The 19,636-nt window shown below is 63.8% G+C and overlaps 2 protein-coding genes across 3 annotated transcripts; both read left to right on the top strand.

Annotated features, from left to right (window-relative positions):
• The first annotated feature begins 232 nt into the window (after window positions 1-232).
• THAP8 (THAP domain containing 8) lies at window positions 233-4,517 on the top strand. Of its 2 annotated transcripts, XM_068668449.1 has the most exons (5): window positions 233-378; window positions 1,303-1,495; window positions 2,281-2,721; window positions 3,505-3,692; window positions 3,726-4,517. In XM_068668449.1, the coding sequence occupies exons 1-4, from the start codon at window positions 296-298 to the stop codon at window positions 3,667-3,669; spliced, it is 882 nt and encodes a 293-aa protein (XP_068524550.1). In that variant the 5' UTR covers window positions 233-295; the 3' UTR covers window positions 3,670-3,692; window positions 3,726-4,517. The 2 variants fall into 2 exon arrangements, with proteins under 2 accessions (XP_068524550.1, XP_068524549.1); XM_068668448.1 differs by having other exon boundaries at window positions 3,505-4,517.
• A 2,784-nt stretch (window positions 4,518-7,301) lies between these two features.
• Window positions 7,302-19,093, top strand: CLIP3 (CAP-Gly domain containing linker protein 3; the record flags this gene model as incomplete). Its single annotated transcript, XM_068668456.1, is given in 12 exon segments — window positions 7,302-7,363; window positions 9,586-9,727; window positions 10,753-10,857; window positions 10,860-10,891; window positions 12,108-12,207; window positions 12,977-13,023; window positions 13,025-13,139; window positions 16,053-16,081; window positions 16,083-16,183; window positions 16,929-17,026; window positions 17,029-17,158; window positions 19,016-19,093. Coding segments are annotated over 12 exon segments (1,022 nt in total), but the record flags the coding sequence as incomplete, so codon positions are not given.
• Between the last annotated feature and the right edge of the window lie 543 nt (window positions 19,094-19,636).

The following is a 19,636-nucleotide window of genomic DNA, read 5'->3' as shown; positions in this document are numbered from 1 at the left end:
CGCCGCCGCCGTTTCCTTCAACCCCTACCGAGAACGCTTACGGACGGTGTCAAAAACGTCTCCGGTGCTCTACGGGGGGGCTCCGAGCCCCCCACACCCCTTTTACCCCACTCCCCCTAGGCTAGGCCTCGTTGCCATGGCGACGGCTCACCGCGCATGCGCCGAACTGCGGGGCTGAGGCGTTGCCATGGCGACGGCTCACTGCGCATGCGCCAAGCTGCGGGTTGGGAGGCGTTGCCAGGGCGACGGCGCAGCGCGCATGCGCCGTGCGTGGTGACGTCAGCCGGCGGCCGCCATGCCCAAGTCGTGCCGGGCCCCGCACTGCCACAACGCCGCGGGGCGGCCCCGGGGCCCCGGGCCCCGCCTCAGCTTCTACAAGTCCGTACCGGGGGGTACCGGGGGGCCGGGGGGGGGCACCGGGAGGGTGTTCCGGGGGTCCGGGAGGGCTGGGGGGCACCGGGGGGGGCTGAGGGGACCGGGTTGTAGGCCCCGGGCCTGCTCCTGGCTCCCCTCAGGGCCTCGGGACCCCCCCCCCGGGGCCTTGGAACCCCCCCCCCCGGGACCCCCGATCCCCTCCCCGGGGTCCCCGTTGCTCTCAGACACCCCCCAGGACCCCCAGATCCCCCCCCGGGGTCCCCCGTCACCCCCAGCCCCCCTCGGGGTCCCCAGATTCCCCCCCCCCCAAAAAATCCCCGTCGCTCCCTTCAGCCCCCCCCCCCCCCCCCCCAGGATCCCCATCACCCCCAGGCAGCCCCCCCCCCCCCCCGTGTCTCCAGTTACCCCCAGACCCCCCCCCCAGAGTCCCCATAACCCCCAGCCCCCTCTGCTGGGGTCCCCATAACCCCCAGACCCCCCCCGTTGCCCCCCCAACCCCCCCCCAGGGTCCCAATCACCCCCAACAGACCCCCCCCAATGATCCCCTATCACCCCCAGACCCCCCCCCACCCCCAGATCCCCCTCTCATCCCCAGATCCCCCCCCAAACAGTTCCCTATCACCCCCAGACCCCCCCCTCACCCCCCTCCCACCCCCTAGACCCCCCTTTTTCCCCCCCCCTTTTTTTTCCCCCCCCTTTTTTTCCCCCCCTTTTTTTCCTCTTTTTTTTAACCCCTTTTTTTTTTAACCCCCTTTTATTTAACCCCTTTTTTTTATTTAACGCCCTTTTTTTTATTTAACGCCCTTTTTTATTATTTAACCCCCTTCTTTTTTATTTAACTCCCTTTTTTTTTTATTTAACCCCCTTCTTTTTTTTTTAACCCCATTTTAACCCCCCCTGCCCTTTTTTTTGCCCACCCCCCCGCAGGTTCCCCTTGCAGGACGCGGCCCGGCTGCGGCAGTGGCTGGCGCAGATGCGGCGGGAGCACTGGGTGCCCACCCGGCACCAGCACCTCTGCAGCGAGCACTTCGAGCCCTCCTGCTTCGAGTACCGCTGGGGGGTCCGCTACCTGCGGCCCGACGCCGTCCCCACCATCTTCCCCGACCCCGGGACCCCCCCGGTGAGCCCCCCCCCCACTCCCCCGCTGCCTTTGGGACTCCTGAAGTCTCCAGAAGCTTCCCCAGATGGGGTTAGGGGGGTACGGAAGGATCCAAGGGGGCGTGGGGGCGGCCCAGGGGGGTCGTGGGGGCAGCCTGGGGGTTCCTGGGGGCGTTCCAGATGGGTTTAGGGGGTTACAGAAGTATCCAAGGGGTTGTGGGGGCGGCCCAGGGGGGTCGTGGGGTTCCTGGGGGCGTCCCGGGGGGGTGTCCTGGGGGGTCATGGGGAGTCGTGGGGGCAGCCCGGGGGCATCCCAGGGGGTTCCTGGGGGTGGCCCGGGGGTTCCTGGGGGTGGCCCGGGGGGGTCGTGGGGGTGTCCCAGATGGGTTTAGGGGGGTTACAGAAGCATCCAAGGGGTCATGGGGGTGGCCCGGGGGGGTCTTGGGGGCGGCCTGGGGGGGTCGTGGGGGTGTCCCGGGGGGTCATGGGGGCATCCCTGATGGGTTTAGGGGGTTACAGAAGTATCCAAGGGGTCGTGGGGGCGTCCTTGGGGGTCGTGGGGGGGTTCCTGGGGGTGGTCCGGGGGCGTCGTGGGGTTCCTGGGGGCAGCCCGGGGGTTCCTGGGGTCATGGGGGCGTCCTGGGGGGTCCTGGGGGCGTCCCAGGGGGGTCGTGGGGGGTTTGTGGGGCATCCCGGGGGGTCGTGGAGGTTGTGGGGGTGGCCCAGGGGCGGCCTGGGGGGGTCGTGGGGGCAGCCTGGGGGCGTCCCGGGGGTTCCTTTCAACCCCATTTTATCCCCCCCCCACAGAAACAGCCGAGTCCTGCCAAGCCCCCACGCCCCCCCCAGCCTGAACAGCCCCCCCCGGCCCCCCCCACAACACCTCCACCCCCCCCATGCCCCCCTCCCCCAGCCCCCAATCCCACCCCCACCCTCCAAGACCCCCTCATCCTTTTCCACCCCACGGCGGAACCGACGCCTTCCTCCACCCGGGGGGGCCCCGAGGAGCCCCCCCAGGTGCTGGCCTACGTCGAGACGGTCCCGGAGGAGCCTTTTGGGATTTTTGGGACCCCCCCCCGGGCCGGGGGGGGCGAGCTGAGCGCCGCCGAGCTGCTGGGGGTGGTGCTGCTGCTGCAGCGCAAGGTGAGGGGGCTGCAGCAGAGGCACCGCAGGCACCGCGCACGTCTGGAGGCCATGGAGGGGCTGATCCCAAAACTGCGCCCCCCCGGCACGACCCCGCTGATCCAGGAGGTGGGTGGGGGGGGGCCCAAAAGGGGAAGGGGGACGCCAAAAGGGTGAAGGGTCCCAAAAGGGCAAGGGGGACCCCAAAAGGGGGAGGGGGACCCAGAAAGGGTGATGCTGGCCCCAAAAGGGTGAAGGGTTCCCAAAAAGGTGATGCTGGCCCCAAAAGGGTGAAGCATCCTAAAAGGGTGGGGGGGACCCCAAAAGGGGGAGGGGGACTCCAAGAGGGTGAGGGGGACTCCAAAAGGGTGATGCTGGCCCCAAAAGGGTGAAGCATCCCAAAAGGGGGAGGGGGACCCCAAAAGGGTGAAGGGTTCCCAAAAAGGTGATGCTGGCCCCAAAAGGGTGGAGCATCCTAAAAGGGTGAAGGGTCCCCAAAGGGTGAAACGTTCCCCCAAAGGGGTGAAGCATCCCAAAAGGGTGAGGGGGACTCCAGGAACGTGAGGGGGACCCCAAAAGGGTGAAGGGTTCCCCAAGGGTGATGCTGGCCCCAAAAAGGTGATGCTGGCCCCAAAAGGGTGAAGCATCCTAAAAGGGTGAGGCTGTCCCCAAAAAGGTGACACTGTCCCCAAAGGGGCGAAGCATCCCCAAAAGTTGAAGGGTCCCCAAAAAGGTGACACTGTCCCCAAAAGGTGAAGGGTTTCCCCAAAAGGGTGACAATGTCCCCAAAGGGTGCCACCCCCCCCTGCGGGGTGCCACCACCACCCCACAGCCCAAACCCCGCTGGGGACAGTCAGAGGTGTCACCCCGGTGTCATTGTCACCCCATTGTCCCCCTCTGTCCCCCCCCCAGGCCTGCCTGCCCCCGGACCCCCCCGGCGCTGTCACCATCATCTGCGGCGAGGCCGAGGACGCGCTGCTCTATGCCCGGACCCCCCCGGGGACCCCCCCGGGGGCGTTGGGGACATCGGGGACATCATCGGGGACACCGGGGGACCTCGCCCCGCAGCAGCCGTGACGCGGTGGCACCGTCGCGGGGGCGTCACACAGAAATGGGGACCCCCCCCAAGTGAGGGGACCCCCCCCAAGTGAGGGGACACCCCCCTAAAGCCAAGGGGGATCCCCCCCAGAAGCTGGGGAACCCCCAGAAGCCGGGGGACACCCCCAAATTCGGGGACCCCCCCGAAGCCAGGGGACACCCCCCAAGCAAGGGGACCCTCCGAAAGCTGGGGATCCCCCCCCCAGAAGCTGGGGACACCCCCGAGGCCAGGGGACCCCCCAAAACCAAGGGACCCCCCCCAGAAGCTGAGGACCCTCCCCTCAAGGCCAGGGGACCCCCCCAGAAGCCAGGGGACCCCCCAAAGCTGGGGACATCCCCCCAGGGCCAGGCCCCCCCCCCAGAAGCCGGGGGACATCCCCAAATTCAGGGACCCCCTCCAGAAGCTGAGGACCCCCCCAGAAGCCAGGAGACCCCCCCCAAAGCCAGGGGACCCCCCCGAGGCCGGGGACCCCCCCCAAGGCCAGGGGATTCCCCCCCGCAAGGCCAGGGACACCCCCCTGAAGCTGGGGACCCCCCCCCAGAAACCAGGGACATCCCCCCAAGGCCAGGGCCCCCCCCCCCCCCAGAAGCTGGGGACCCCCCCCCGAAGCCAGGGACCCCCCCCAGAAGTTGGGGGACCCCCCCAATGTCACCCCCTGGGACCGTGAGGTGTCCCCAGTGCCCCCCCCCCCTTGAGTGCAGGATTTGGGGGGGGGGGAGGAAATTGGGGGGGGGCTGCTCTATTTTTGTATTTCGGGTTTATTTTGTGATAATTGGGGGGTGGGGGCGTGGCTGCCCCCCCCCCTTAATAAAGGACGGAAAGCGCCTGGGGGGGGTCTGTGTGTGTGTGACACCTGGGGGGGGCTCCCTGCCCCTATAGCCCCCATACAGCCCTTCCGTGGACCCTATAGGGCCCTATAGGTTCCTCCCCCTATAGGCTCCTCCCCACCTCCTATAGGTTCCTCCCAGCCCCTATAGGTTCCTCCCCACACCCTATAGGTTTCTATAGGCTCCTCCCAGCCCCTATAGGTTTCCTTTCCACCCCCTATAGGTTCCTCCCATCCCCCATAGGCTCCTCCCCACCCCCTATAGGTTCCTCCCCACACCCTATAGGTTCCTCCCAGCCCCTATAGGTTCCTCCCAGCCCCTATAGGTTCCTCCCACCCCCTATAGGTTCCTCCCACACCCTATAGGTTCCTCCCCACACCCTATAGGTTCCTCCCAGCACCTATAGGTTCCTCCCAGCCCCCTATAGGTTCCTCCCCACACCCTATAGGTTCTTATAGGTTCCTCCCTGCCCCCTATAGGTTCCTCCTCCTATAGGTTCCTCTCCACCTCCTATAGGTTCCTATAGGCTCCTCCCAGCCCCCTATAGGTTCCTATGGGCTCCTCCCTGCCCCCTATAGGTTCCTATAGGTTCCTCCCCGCCCCCTATAGGTTCCTATAGGCTCGTCCCGGCCCTATAGGTTCCTCCCTGCCCCTATAGGTTCCTCCCCACACCCTATAGGTCCCTATAGGTTCCTCCCACCCCCCATAGGCTCCTCCCCACCCCTATAGGTTCCTCCTCCTATAGGTTCCTCTCCACCTCCTATAGGTTCCTATAGGCTCCTCCCAGCCCCCTATAGGTTTCTATAGGTTCCTCCCACCCCCCATAGGTTCCTATAGGTTCCTCCCCACACCCTATAGGTTACTCCCAGCCCCTATAGGTTCCTCCCCAGCCCCTATAGGTTCCTAAAGGTTCCTCCCCGCCCCTATAGGTTCCTCCCCGCCCCCTATAGGTTCCTATAGGCTCCTCCCAGCCCCCTATAGGTTTCTATAGGTTCCTCCCCGCCCCCCATAGCTGCCCTCCGCCTCCTACCACCCCTGCCTAGCTCCCTATAGAGCCCTCGGGCCCCTATAGAGCTGTCCCCCAGCACCTATGGCCCCTTCCCAGAGCCTATAGGTCCCCATAGGTGCCCCCTGGTCCTTTATAGCCCCTCCCCAGCCCCTATAGGCCCCTCCCAGAGCTGCTCGTGGGCCCCTACTGCCCCTATAGCTTCCCGTCAACCCTATAGCTTCCCTCAGCCCCTATAGCTGCTGCTGGCCCTGCATGCTCTCTATAGGTGTCCTGCAGCCCCCTATAGCCCCCAAGGTTGCTCCTCGTCCCCTATAGTCACCTACAGGGGACTCCTATGGCCCCATAGCTGCTCGGCAGTCCCTATGGATCCCACGGCCCCCGTAGCTGCTCTTTGTCCCCTATATTCCCCTATAGCCCCTATAGTTGCTTCTCAGCCCCTATAGCTGCTCTGCAGCCCGTACAGCCCCACAGATCCCAGACCAGCTCCTTGTCCCCTATAGTGCCCTATAGTTCCCTATAGCTGCTCTGCAGCCGCTATAGGCTCCAAACTTGACCCCTATAGCCCATATAGACCCCATAGCCCCCATGCCCACATAGATCCCATGGTCCCATAACCCCCACAACCTCTACGGCCCCCTTAACCCCTATAGCCCCCCCTAGATCCTATAGCCCCTATAGTCTCTATAAGCCCTATGTCCTCTATACACCCCATAGCCCCTATAGCTCCCATAGCTCCTATAGATTCCATAGCCCTCATAGCCCCCATAACCCCATAGATCCTATAGCCTCTATAGCCCCCCTAAGCCCTATAGCCCCTATAGTCTCTATAGCTCCCATAGCCCCTATAGCCCCCATAGATCCTATAGCCCCTATAGATCCTATATCCCCCATAGCCCCCCAGCCCCCTATAGATCCTATAGCCCCCATAGCCCCGTATAGATCCTATATCCCCCATACACCCCTATAGATCCTATAGCCCCCTATATCCCCTAGCACCCTATAGCTCCCCTAGCCCCCCATAGATCCTATATCCCCCATAGCCCCTATATCCCTCATAGCCCCCCTATAGATCCTATATCCCCAAAGATCCTATAGCCCCCATAGCCCCCCTTTAGATCCTATAGCCCCCTATATCCCCCTAGCCCCCATAGCCCCTATATCCCCCCTAGCCCCTATATCCCCCATAACCCCCTATAGATCCTATATCCCCCATAGATCCCATAGCCCCCATAGCCCCCCTATAGATCCTATATCCACCTAGCCCCCTATAGCCCCTATATCCCCCAGCCCCCTATATCCCTCATAGCCCCATATCCCCCTATATCTCCCATATCCCCTATATCCCCCATATCCTCCTAGCCCCCTATAGCCCCCCTATTTCCCCATATCCCCCTATATCCCCCATAGCCCCCATATCCCCCTATATCTCCCATATCCCCTATATCCCCCATATCCTCCTAGCCCCCTATAGCCCCCCTATTTCCCCCCAGCCCCCTATATCCCCCATAGCCCCCATATCCCCCTATATCCCCTATATCCCCCATAGCCCCCTATAGCCCCCCTATATCCCCCCAGCCCCCTATATCCTTCATAGCCCCCTATATGCCCCATAGCCCCCTATAGCCCCCCCATAGCCCCCTATATCAGCCCATATCCCCCCTAGCCCCCTATACCCCCATATCCCTATACCCCCCATACCCCCCATACCCCCCATACCCCCCACATCCCCCCCACATCCCCCCAGCCCCCGCCCCCGCTCCCCCCCCAGCCCTCCCCCCGGGCGGGCCGCGCATGCGCGCAGCGCCCAGCCCAGCCCGGCGGCCGCGTCCCCGGCAGGTACCGGGGGGAGCGGGGCGGGGGGGGGCGGGGGGGGGATGGGGGGGGCGGGGGGGGGGGCACCACCGGGCACGGCCCCGGCATCGCGAAACGATCGCAACCGGGGCCAGAGGGTGGAGGGAGGGCACCGGAGGGGGGGGGGGCACGGCCTGGACGCGGCCCCGCAGCCCCCGTGCGGGGCCCGGAGCCCGGCCCGGTACCGGCACCGCTCCGGTCACAGCCCAGCCCAAAAACACCCCAAATCCACCCCAAATCCACCCCAATCCCAGCCCCATCACATCCCCATCACATCCCCATCACATCCCAACCTGCATCCCAATCCCATCCCCATCACATCCCTTCCCACCCCAATCCCTTCCCCATCCCAATTCCACCCCAAATCCATCCCAAATCCACCCCAAATCCACCCCAAATCCACCCCAATCCCACCCCAATCCCAGCCCCATCACATCCCCATCCCATCCCAATCTGCATCCCAATCCCATCCCCATCGCTTCCCATCCCGATTCCACCCCAAATCCATCCCAAATCCATCCCAAATCCACCCCAATCCCAGCCCCATCACATCCCCATCACATCCCCTTCCCTTCCCATCCCATCCCCATCACACCCCCATCCCACCCCCATCCCACCCCAATCCCACCCCAAATCCACCCCAAATCCACCCCAAATCCACCCCATTCCCACCCCAATCCCAGCCCCATCCCATCCCAATCTGCATCCCAATCCCATCCCCATCCCTTCCCCATCCCCATCCCAATTCCACCCCAATCCCATCCCAATTCCTTCCTAACCCCATCCCAATTCCTTTCCCATCCCATCCCCATCCCATCCTGTCCCCATCCGCATCCCAATCTGCATCCCAATCCCATCCCCATCCCAATTCCTTCCCCATCCCAATCCCACTCCCACTCCATCCCATTCCCATCCCATCCTCATCCCATCCCATTTCCATCCTAACCCCATCCCAATTCCTTCTCCAGCCCCAGCCCCATCCCATTCCCACCCCAATTCCACTCCATCCCCATCCTGATTTCATCCCAATCCCATCCCATCCCAATCCCATCCCCATTCCCATCCCATCCTCATCCCATCCCCATTCCCATCCCATCCTCATCCCATCCCAATTCCTTCCTAACCCCATCCCCACCCCATCTGCATCCCATCCCCAATCCCACCCCAATCCTATCCCACCCCACCCCTATCCCATTCTCATCCCATCCCAATCCCATCCCAATCCCATCCCATCCCAATCCCAATCCCAATCCCATCCTCATCCCATCCCCAATCCCATCCCCACCCCAATCGCATCCCACCCCACCCCAATCCCATTCTCATCCCATCCCAATCCCATCCCATCCCCACCCCAATCCCATTCCACCCCAATCTCATTCTCATCCCATCCCATCCCATCCCATCCCATCCCATCCCATCCCATCCCATCCCATCCCATCCCATCCCATCCCCAATCCCATCGCATCCCATCCCAATCCCATTCCCATCCCCATCCCATCCCCAATCCCAATCCCAATCCCATCCCATCCCATCCCATCCCACACCAATCCCATCCCACACCAATCCCATTCCCATTCCCATCCCAATCCCATCCCATCCCCACCCCAATCCCAATCCCATCCCATCCGCATCCCATCCTCATCCCATCCCCAATCCCACCCCTATCCATTCTCATCCCATCCCAATCCCATCCCATCCCCATCTCATCCCCATCCCAATCCCAATCCCAATCCCAATCCCAATCCCAATCCCAATCCCAATCCCATCCCATCCCCATCCCATCCCAATCCCAATCCCAATCCCAATCCCATCCCATCCCCAATCCCATCCCATCCGCATCCCATCCCATCCCAATCCATCCCCAATCCCTTCCCCACCCCAATCCCTTCCCCACCCCAATGCCATTCCCACCCCAATCCCATCCCATCCCATCCCAATCCCAATCCCCATCCCCATCCCCATCCCATCGCAATCCATCCCCGATCCCATCCCCACCCCAATCCCATTCTCATCCCATCCCCATCTCCATCCTATCCCCACCCCAATCCCTTCCCAATCCCTTCCAATCCCATCCCCACCCCCCCCAATCCTCCCCCCCACCCCACAGGGGTGCCCCCCCCCTAAATCCCCTTTATTCCCACCTGGGGGTGGGTGCCTGGGACCCCCAAGGTCCCAACCCCCCCCCCCTTTTTTATTCCCCCCCCCAGGCCGTCGCCATGACCAAGGAGCGCGGGGGGGACCCCCCTGCGGGGGGGGCGCAGCCGCCCGAAGCCCCCAGCCCCGTGGTGGAGCGGCGCAAGAAGCCGGTGGTGCACCCCGCAGCCCCCGCCCCGCTGCCCAAGGACTACGGTGAGCCCCCCCCCGACCCCACTGAGCCCCCCCCACCCCACTGAGCCCCCCCCAACCCCATTGAGCCCCCCCCGACCCCACTGAGCCCCCCCCACCCCATTGAGCCCCCCCTACCCTGCTGAGCCCCCCCCGACCCCGCTGAGTGACCCCAAGCCTGGCTCGGGGCACCCCCACCCCTCGTCCCCATAATGGGGGGGGGGGATTTGCACCCCCCATATGGGGTATGGGGCTGAGGGGGGGCGCGGGGACATGTTTGGGGTCACAGGGAACCCCCCCGGGCACAGAGCCCCCCCCCCCCCAGAATGCTATGGGGGGGGGGGGGGGGTTCTCTGATGGCTGCTATGGGGTTGTCCCCTGTGCGCCTTGCGGAACGACCCCCCCATGGGACCCCCCCCCATGGGACCCCCCCAAAAGGGACTTTCCCCCCCCCCCATGGGGGCCACCCCCCACTTTATGGGGACTGCCCCCCCCCAGGGGACTGTTCCCCCCCCCCACGGCAAAGGACCCTCATGGGGTGGGGGGGGGGGCTCGGAGGCACCGAGTGGGGATTCTCCGATGGCTGCTATAGGGTTGTGCACTGGGGGGGTGTCCCTCACGGGGGGGGGTGTCCCTCATGGGGGGGGGGTGTCCCCAACACTTTTCACCCCCCCCCACCTTGGGGACAGCCCCCATACCCTGGGGACCCCCCCCTGTGTCCTCAGGGACCCGCTGAGCACCGGTGGGGATTCTCCGCTGGCTGCTATAGGGTTGTGCACCGGGGGGGTGTCCCCCATGGGGGTGTCCCCCACGGAGGGGGGGGTGTCCCTCACTGGGGGGGGTGTCCCTCATGGGGGGGGTGTCCCCCCCACTTTTCACCCCCCCCCCCACCTTGGGGACAGCCCCCATACCCTGGGGACACCCGTGGGGATTCTCCTCTGGCTGCTATAGGGTTGTGCACCGCGGGGTGCCCTCCCCCCCCGGTCATATCGTGCCCCCCCCCCCCCATATCGTGCCCCCCCCCCCTATATTGTGCCCCCCCCTCTCAGCCTTCACCTTCTTCGACCCCAACGACGCGGCGTGCCGGGAGATCCTGCTGGACCCCCGCACCACGGTGCCGCAGCTCTTCGCCATCCTGCGCCAGTGGGTGCCCCAGGGCAGCACAACGTCGACCTCATCGGCAACGAGGTGGGGGCCCGGGGGGGGGCAGGGGTATGGGGGGTGGTGGGGGGTGCGGGGGGGGCAGGGGGTTATTTGGGGGTCAGGGTGTTATGGGGTGCTATGGGGTGCTGGGGGGGGCAGGGTGCTATGGGGTCAGGGTGCTGGGGGGGCAGGGTCTTATGGGGGGGTCAGGGTGTTAAGGGGTTAGGGTGTTATGGGGTGGGGGGCAGGGTGCTATGGGGGGGCAGGGTGCTATGGGGTCAGGGTGTTAAGGGGGGGGTCAGGGTGTTATTTGGGGGTCAGGGTGTTATGGGGTGCTATGGGGTGCTGGGGGGGCATGGTGCTATGGGGTCAGGGTGCTGGGGGGGCAGGGTCTTATGGGGTGGGGGGGGCAGGGTGTTAAGGGGGGGGTCAGGGTGCTATGTGGGGGGGTCAGGGTGTTAAGGGGGGGGGCAGGGTGTTATGGGTGCTATGGGGTGCTGGGGGGGCAGGGTGCTATGGGGTCAGGGTGCTGGGGGGGCAGGGTGGTATGGGGGGGGCACGGTGTTATGTGGTCGGGGGGCAGGGTGCTATGGGGTCAGGGTGTTATGGGGTAGGGGGGCAGGGTGTTAAGGGGGGGGTCAGGGTGCTATGGGGGGGTCAGAGTGTTATTTGGGGGTTAGGGTGCTATGGGGTGCTATGGAGTGCTGGGGGGGGCAGGGTGCTATGGGGTCAGGGTGTTAAGGGGGGGTCAGGGTGCTATGGGGGGGCAGGGTGTTATTTGGGGGTCAGGGTGTTATGGGGGGGTCAGGGTGTCATGGGGTGCTATGGGGTGCTGGGGGGGGCAGGGTGCTATGGGGTCAGGGTGCTGGGGGGGCAGGGTCTTATGGGGTGGGGGGGCAGGGTGTTAAGGGGGGGGTCAGGGTGCTATGGGGGGGTCAGGGTGTTATGGGGTGCTATGGGGTGCTGAGGGGGGCAGGATGCTATGGGGTTGTAACACCCTGGGGGGGGTAACTGGTGTGACTGGGGGTAACTGGTGTGACTGGGGGGGGGTCTAACTGGTGTGACTGGGGGGGGTCTAACTGGTATGCCTGGGGGGTCTAACTGGTGTGCCTGGGGTTAACTGGAGTGCCTGGGGTTCACTGGTATGACTGGGGGGGGGGTCTAACTGGGTTCACTGGTGTGACTGGGGGGGGTCTAACTGGTGTGACTGGGGGTTACTGGTGTGACTGGGGGTTACTGGTGTAACTGGTGTTCCCGGCAGATCCTGCGGCGCGGCTGCCACGTGAACGACCGTGACGGGCTGACGGACATGACCCTGCTGCACTACGCGTGCAAGGCCGGCGCCCCACGGCTGTGGGTGGGTGGGGGACCGGGGGGGGCACGGGGGGGGGGGGGGACATAGGGGGGGGGACACGGGGGTGGGGGGGGACACGGGGGGGGAGTGCCCTCAGGTCAGCCCCTCGGGGGTCCCCGTTGTCCCCGTGCCGCCCAGCTCTGCGGTGTCCCCCCCCCCCCTCCCGGCTCTTATCCCCGCTGCCACTGTCCCCTGGTGTCCCCATGACCCCATGTCCCTGTCCCCATGTCCCCATCCCAGTGTCCCCACATCCCCATCCCAGTGTCCCCATGTCCCCATATCTCCATGTCCCCACATCCCCATCCCAGTGTCCCCCACGTCCCCATATCCCCACATCCCCATTCCCATCCCGGTGTCCCCATATCTCCGTGTCCCCACGTCCCCATTGCGGTGTCCCCATATCTCCACGTCCCCATTCCCATCCCGGTGTCCCCATGTCCCCATATCCCCATCCTAGTGTCCCCATGTCCCCTTCCCAGTGCCCCCATATCCGCATCCCAGTGTCCCCACATCCCCATCCCGGTGTCCCCATATCTCCACGTCCCCACATCCCCATCCCAGTGTCCCCACGTCCCCATCCCCGGTGTCCCCATGTCCCCATCCCATCCCAGTGTCCCCACGTCCCCATATCTCCACATCCCCATCCCCCATCGCGGTGTCCCCATATCTCCATGTCCCCATTCCCATCCCGGTGTCCCCATCCCATCCCGGTGTCCCCATGTCCCCCATCCCATTGCGGTGTCCCTGTCCCCATCTCGGTGTCGCGGGTGCCGCAGGGGACCCGGCGGCGGCGGTGCGCCTTTCCACGCGGCTGCTGGCGCTGGGGGGGGGACGTGACGCTGCGCAGCCGCTGGACCCACATGAACGCCCTGCACTACGCCGCCTACTTCGACGTCCCCGAGCTCATCCGCACCCTGCTGCGCGCCGCCGCACCCCGAGGTGCCGGACGGGGGGGCGCTCCGTGGGGAAGGGGGTCGGGGTCCCACGGGGAAGGGTGTTGGGGTCCCCAGGGGGAAGGATTTTGGGGTCCCTTGGGTGTAGGACATTGGGGTCCCCGGGGGAAGGACATTGGGGTCCCTTGGGGGAAGGATATTGGGGTCTCCTGGTTATAGGACACTGGGGTCCCTTGGGGGAAGGATTTTGGGGTCCCTTGGGTGTAGGACAAGTGGGGTCCCCTGGGGGAAGGACGTTGGGGTCCCCTGGGGAAGGGTGTTGGGGTGCCCTGGGGGAAGGATGTTGGGGTCCCCTTGGGGAAGGGTGTTGGGGTGCCCTGGGTGTAGGACATTGGGGGTCCCATGGGGGAAGGACATTGGGGTCCCGTGGGGAAGGATATTGGGGTCCCATGGGGAAGGGACATTGGGGTCCCTTGGGGAAGGGTGTTGGGGTCCCTTGGGGAAGGACATTGGGGTCTCCTGGTTATAGGACACTGGGTCCCTTGGGGGAAGGATTTTGGGGTCCCTTGGATGTAGGACATTGGGGTCCCCCTGGGGGAAGGACGTTGGGGTCCCCTGGGGAAGGGTGTTGGGGGTGCCCTGGGTGTAGGACATTGGGGTCCCATGGGGGAAGGACATTGGGGTCCCTTGGGGAAGGGGGTCGGGGTCCCCAGGGGGAAGGACATTGGGGTCCCCCTGGGGAAGGATATTGGGGTCCTCAGGGGGAAGGACGGAGGGGGTCTCCTGGTTATAGGACACTGGAGTCCCCACAGGGAAGGATTTTGGGGTCCCTTGGGTGTAGGACATTGGGTTCCCCTGGGGGAGGGACATTGGGGTCCCTTGGGGAAGGACATTGGGGTCCCCGGGGGAAGGACATTGGGGTCCTCTGGGGGAAGGAAAGGGGGGTCTCCTGGCCATAGGACAGTGGGGTCTGTTGGGGAAGGATATTGGGGTCCCTTGGGTGTAGGACAACTGGGGTTCCCCTGGGGAAGGGTGTTGGGGTCCCATGGGGGAAGGACATTGGGGTCCCTTGGGGAAGGTGTTGGGGTCTCCTGGTTATAGGACACTGGGGTCCCCTTGGGGAAGGATTTTGGGGTCCCTTGGAGAAGGACTTTGGGGTCCCCTGGGGGAAGGATATTGGGGTCCCTTGGGGGAAGGGTGTTGGGGGTCCCCAGGGGGAAGGACATTGGGGTCCCATGGGGAAGGGTGTTGGGGGTCCCATGGGGAAGGGTGTTGGGGTCCCCTGGGGGAAGGACATTGGGGTCCCTTGGGGAAGGACATTGGGGTCCCATGGGGGAAGGGTGTTGGGGTGCTCTGGGTGCAGGACATTGGGGTCCCCAGGGGGAAGGAAGTTGGGGTCCCATGGGGAAGAGTGTTGGGGTCCCCTGGGTGCAGGACATTGGGGTCCCTTGGGGGAAGGATGTTGGGGTCCCAGGGGGGAAGGACATTGGGGGTCCCCTAGGGAAAGGGTGTTGGGGTCCCATGGGGAAGGATGGGGGGGGTCCCCTGGGGGAAGGGGTGTTGGGGTCCCCTGGGGGGAAGGACATTGGGGTCCCTTGGGGAAGGACATTGGGGTCCCATGGGGAAGGGTGTTGGGGTGCTCTGGGTGCAGGACATTGGGGTCCCCAGGGGGGAAGGAAGTTGGGGTCCCATGGGGAAGAGTGTTGGGGTCCCCTGGGTGCAGGACATTGGGGTCCCTTGGGGGAAGGATGTTGGGGTCCCCAGGGGAAGGACATTGGGGTCCCCTAGGGAAAGGGTGTTGGGGTCCCATGGGGAAGGATGGGGGGGGTCCCCTGGGGGAAGGGTGTTGGGGGTCCCATGGGGGAAGGACATTGGGGTCCCTTGGGGAAGGGTATCGGGGTCCCATGGGTGTAGGACAACTGGGGTTCCCCTGGGGGAAGGGTGTTGGGGTCCCCAGGGGAAGGAGGGGGGGTGTCCCCAGGGGAAGGATATTGGGGTCCCCCAGGGTGTAGGACATTGGGGTCCCCTGGGGGAAGGATGTCAGGGTCCCATGGGGGAAGGATATTGGGGTCCCTTGGGGAAGGGGGGTCGGGGTCCCGTGGGGAAGGGGTCGGGGTCCCCTGGGGAAGGATGGGGAGGGTCCCCTGGGTGTAGGACATTGGGTCTCCTGGGGAAGGGTGTTGGGTTCCCTTGGGGAAGGGTGTTGGGGTCTCCTGGTTATAGGACACTGGGGTCCCCTTGGGGAAGGATTTTGGGGTCCCCTGGTTATAGGACACTGGGGTCCCTTGGGGAAGGATTTTGGGGGTCCCTTGGGTGTAGGATATTGGGGGTCCCTTGGGGAAGGGGGTCGGGGTCCCATGGGGAAGGGGGTCGGGGTCCCCAGGGGGAAGGACAACTGGGGTCCCCCTGGGGGAAGGATGTTGGGGTCCCCTGGGGGAACAATATTGGGGTCTCCTGGTTATAGGACACTGGGGTCCCCACTGGGAAGGATTTTGGGATCCCTTGGGTGTAGGACATTGGGGTCCCATGGGGAAGGGTGTCGGGGTCCCATGGGTGTAGGACATTGGGGTCCCAGGGGGAAGGGTGTTGGGGTCCCCAGGGGGAAGGAATTGGATCTCCAGGGGAAGGATGTTGGGTCCCTTACGTGTAGGACATTGGGGTCCTCTGCAGAAAGCCATTGGGGTCTCATGGCCATAGGACACAGGGTCACAATGGGGAAGGCCATGGGGTCTTTTGGGGACGTTGGGGTCTTTTGGGGAAGGACATTGGGGTCTCCATGGGAAGGATTGTGGGGTCCCTTGCGTGTAGGACACTGGGGTCCCCATTGGTGTCCCACGGCCATAGGACACGGGGCTCCCTAGAGGGATGACACCAGAACCCCTTTCAGCGGAGGGTTTTGGGGGTCCCTTATGGGGTCGGGGGGGCGGGGGTCCCGTGCCTTATTTCCCCCCCCCCGCAGTGCTGCACTCCACCTGCAGCGATTTCAGCCTACGGCACGGCGCTGCACATCGCCGCCTCCAACCTCTGCCTGGGCGCCGTGCGCTGCCTGCTGGAGCACGGCGCCGACCCGCGCTGCGGGTACCGGGAACGGCGGGGGGCGGGGGGGGTTTGGGGTGGGGGGGGGTATTGGGGGGGTTGGGGGTGCTGGGGGGATTTAGGGGGTTGGGGACGTTAGGGGATATGGAGGGGTTTGGGGGTGCTGGGGGGTTGGGGATTTAGGGGCGTAAAGGGTATTGGGGTATTGGGGTGTTGTGGGTGCTGGGGGGTTGAGGAGATTTAGGGGGATATGGAGGGGTTGGGGGTGCTGGGGGGTTGGGGGGATTTAGGGGCGTTAAAGGGTATTGGGGGTATTGGGGGTATTGAGGGGTTTGGGGTGCTGGGGCATTTAGGGGGTTGGGGGCGTTATGGGGATATGGAGGGTTTGGGGGTAAATGGATGGGGTTTTGTGTTGCATCATTTTGGGGTGAATGGAGGGGTTTGGGGGGTGAACGGGAAGGGTTTTGGGTGTTGTGATGGTGGTTTTGGGGTGAACGGGAGGGGTTTTAGGGGGTAAATGGATGTGTTTTGGGGTGAATGGTGGATTTGGGGGTGAATTAAGGCATTTTGGGGTGAATGGGTGATTTGGGGTTAGACGGGTGGGTTTTGGGGTTAAACGGATGACTTTTGGGGTGACAGAAGGGTTTTGGGTAAAAACGGCGACTTTTGGGGTGAACGGATGGATTTTGATAAGCAAGACTTTGCGATAATCACTGGGGGGAGGGCTGTCAGCGGTGCCGGGGGGGGTCCGGCCACCCATTTAAGCCCCCCCCCACACGCCCCCCCCCCCTTAGAACAGCAAGGGGCAAGGTGGCGGCCGAGGTGGTCCGGACCCCACGGACATGGCCCTGGACAAGGCGGAGGCGGCGCTGGCGGCGCGGGAGCTGCGGCGGCTGCTGCTGACGCGGTGCCCCTGAGCTGCAGCCTCCCCCGCGTCACCCTCCCCAACTACGACAACCTCCCCGGGAACCTCATGCTGCTCTGCCTCGGGCTGCAGCTGGGAGACCGAGTGCAGATCGAGGGGGCAAGGTGCGGGGGGGGGGGGATTGGGGTGGGGTATGGGGTGGGGGTATGGGGGACCATGGGTTATGGGATGGGGATGGGGATGGGGATCTGCGTGGGGATGTGGAGCGTGGTATGGGGATGATGAAGGGTTTTGGGGTGAGAATGGAAGGGTTTTGGGGTGAATGGTGCGTTTGGGGTGGATGGATGGGGTTTTGGGGTGAATAGAGGGGTTTTGGGGTGCACAATGGGGTTTGGGGTGCGTATGGGTGCAGGGGGACCCAGGGGGGCAGCAGCACCCATGCCTGTGCAGCCTCATGCTGCTCTGCTCGGGCTGCAGCTGGGAGACCGAGTGCAGATCGAGGGGGCAAGGTGCGGGGGGGGGGATATAGGGACGGGGGGGTTATGGGGTGGGGGTATGGGGTGGGGTATGGGGATGGTGATCTGCGTGGGGATGTGAGCGTGGTATAGGCGGGTTTGGTGGGGTGAGATGGATGGGTTTGGGGGTGAATGAATGGGTTTTGGGGTGGATGGATGCATTTTGGGGTGGATGGATGGGTTTGGGGTGAATAGAGGGGTTTTGGGGTGCACAATGGGGTTTGGGGTGCATATGGGTGCTGGGGGACCCAGGGGGGCAGCAGCCTCATGCTGCTCTGCATGGGGATGTGAGCATGGTATAGGGGGGTTTTGGGGGTGAATGGATGGGTTTTGGGGTGGATGGATGGGTTTTGGGGTGAATGGATGGGTTTTGGGGTGTACAGTGGGGTTGTGGGGTGCATATGGGTGCTGGGGGACCCAGGGGGGCAGCAGCCTCATGCTGCTCTGCCTCGGGCTGCAGCTGGAGACCGAGTGCAGATCGAGGGGGGCAAGGTGCGGGGGGGGGGGGGATATGGGCGTTGGGGTATGGGGTGGGGTTATGGGGACCATGGGGTATGGGATGGGATGGGAGGGGATCTGCGTGGGGATGTGACGTGGTATGGGGGATGATGGAAGGGTTTGGGTGGATGGATGTTTTGGGGGTGGATGGATGGTTTGTGGGTGGATGGATGGGTTTGGGGGTGAATAGAGGGGTTTTGGGGTGCACATGGGTTTGGGGTGCGTATGGGTGCTGGGGGACAGGGGGGCAGCAGCCTCATGCTGCTCTGCATGGGATGTGGGCATGGTATAGGGGGATTTTGGGGGAAGTGGAAGGGTTTTGGGTGGAATGAATGGGTTTTGGGTGAATGAATGGGTTTTGGGGTGGATGGAGGGGTTTTGGGGGTGAATGGATGGTTTTGGGGTGTAACAGTGGGGTTTGGGGTGCGTATGGGTGCTGGGGGACCCAGGGGGCAGCAGCCTCATGCTGCTCTGCATGGGATGTGGGCATGGTATAGGGGGAATTTGGGGGTGAATGGATGGGTTTTGGGGTGAATGAATGGGTTTTGGGTGAATGGAGGGGTTAGGAGTGAATGGATGGATTTGGGGGTGAATGGGTGGATTTGGGGGTGATGGATGGATTTTGGGGTGAATGGGGTTTGGGGTGAATGAATGGATTTTGGGGTGAATGGAAGGTTTTTGGGGTGAATGGAAGGGTTTTGGGGTGAATGGAGGGTTTTGGGTGAATGGGTTCTTGGGGTGAATGGATGGATTTTGGGGTGAATGGTTTTGCGGTGATGGATTTTGGGTGAATGGAGGGATTTTGGGGCGAACGGAGGGATTTTGGGTCAGAACAGAATTGGGACCCTCAACGCCTTCTGGGGGTCCCGGGCGCGTTGCCCCTCCTCTGCTCACGGAGTGGGGGGGTGCAGCTCCATCAAGGAGCTGTGCACCGGGATGTTTTTTTTTTTTTGGGGGGGGCCTGTCTTCGGGTGGCACCAGTGGGTGCTGCCCCCCTTACCCCCCCAGGTGGGGACCTCGGTTCTGCGGCACACCGCCATACGCCAGCGGCAGTGGCGGGGATGAGCGAGGCAAGAACGACGGCAGGTGGGGGGGGGTAGGTACTTCATCTGCCCCAGCAGGGTACGGGAGCTGGAGTAGGGGGGACGTGGGGTGGGCAGGGGTCTGGGGATGGGTTGGATGGGTTAGGGTTATAGGGGTTATGGGGTGTATAGGGTTGTATGGGTTGTACTGGGTTGTACTGGGTTGTACTGGGTTGTATGGGGTTGTATGGGGTGTGCTGGGTGATATGGGTTGTACTGGGTTATACTGGGTTAGTATGGGGTTGTAGGGGTTGTATGGGGTATGGTTGTGTGGGTTCATGGGGTTGTGCTGGGTGTATGGGTTATACTGGGTGTACTGGGTTATGGGTACTGGGTTATACGGGTTATATGGGTTATACTGGGTTATACTGGGTTGTACTGGGTTGTACGGGGTTGTATGGGTTGTGCTGGGTTGTATGGGGTTGTACTGGGTTGTACTGGGGTTATATGGGGTTGTATGGGGTTCTATGGGTATGGTGTATGGGTTGTATGGGGTTGTATGGGGTTGTGCTGGGGTGATATGGGGTTGTACTGGGTTGTACTGGGT

Source organism: Anas acuta, unplaced genomic scaffold (genome assembly GCF_963932015.1).
Source record: "Anas acuta unplaced genomic scaffold, bAnaAcu1.1 SCAFFOLD_233, whole genome shotgun sequence".
NCBI lineage: Eukaryota > Metazoa > Chordata > Aves > Anseriformes > Anatidae > Anas > Anas acuta.
The sequence above is the reverse complement of the archived record's forward strand: the minus strand, read 5'-3'. Positions and strand labels throughout refer to the sequence as shown.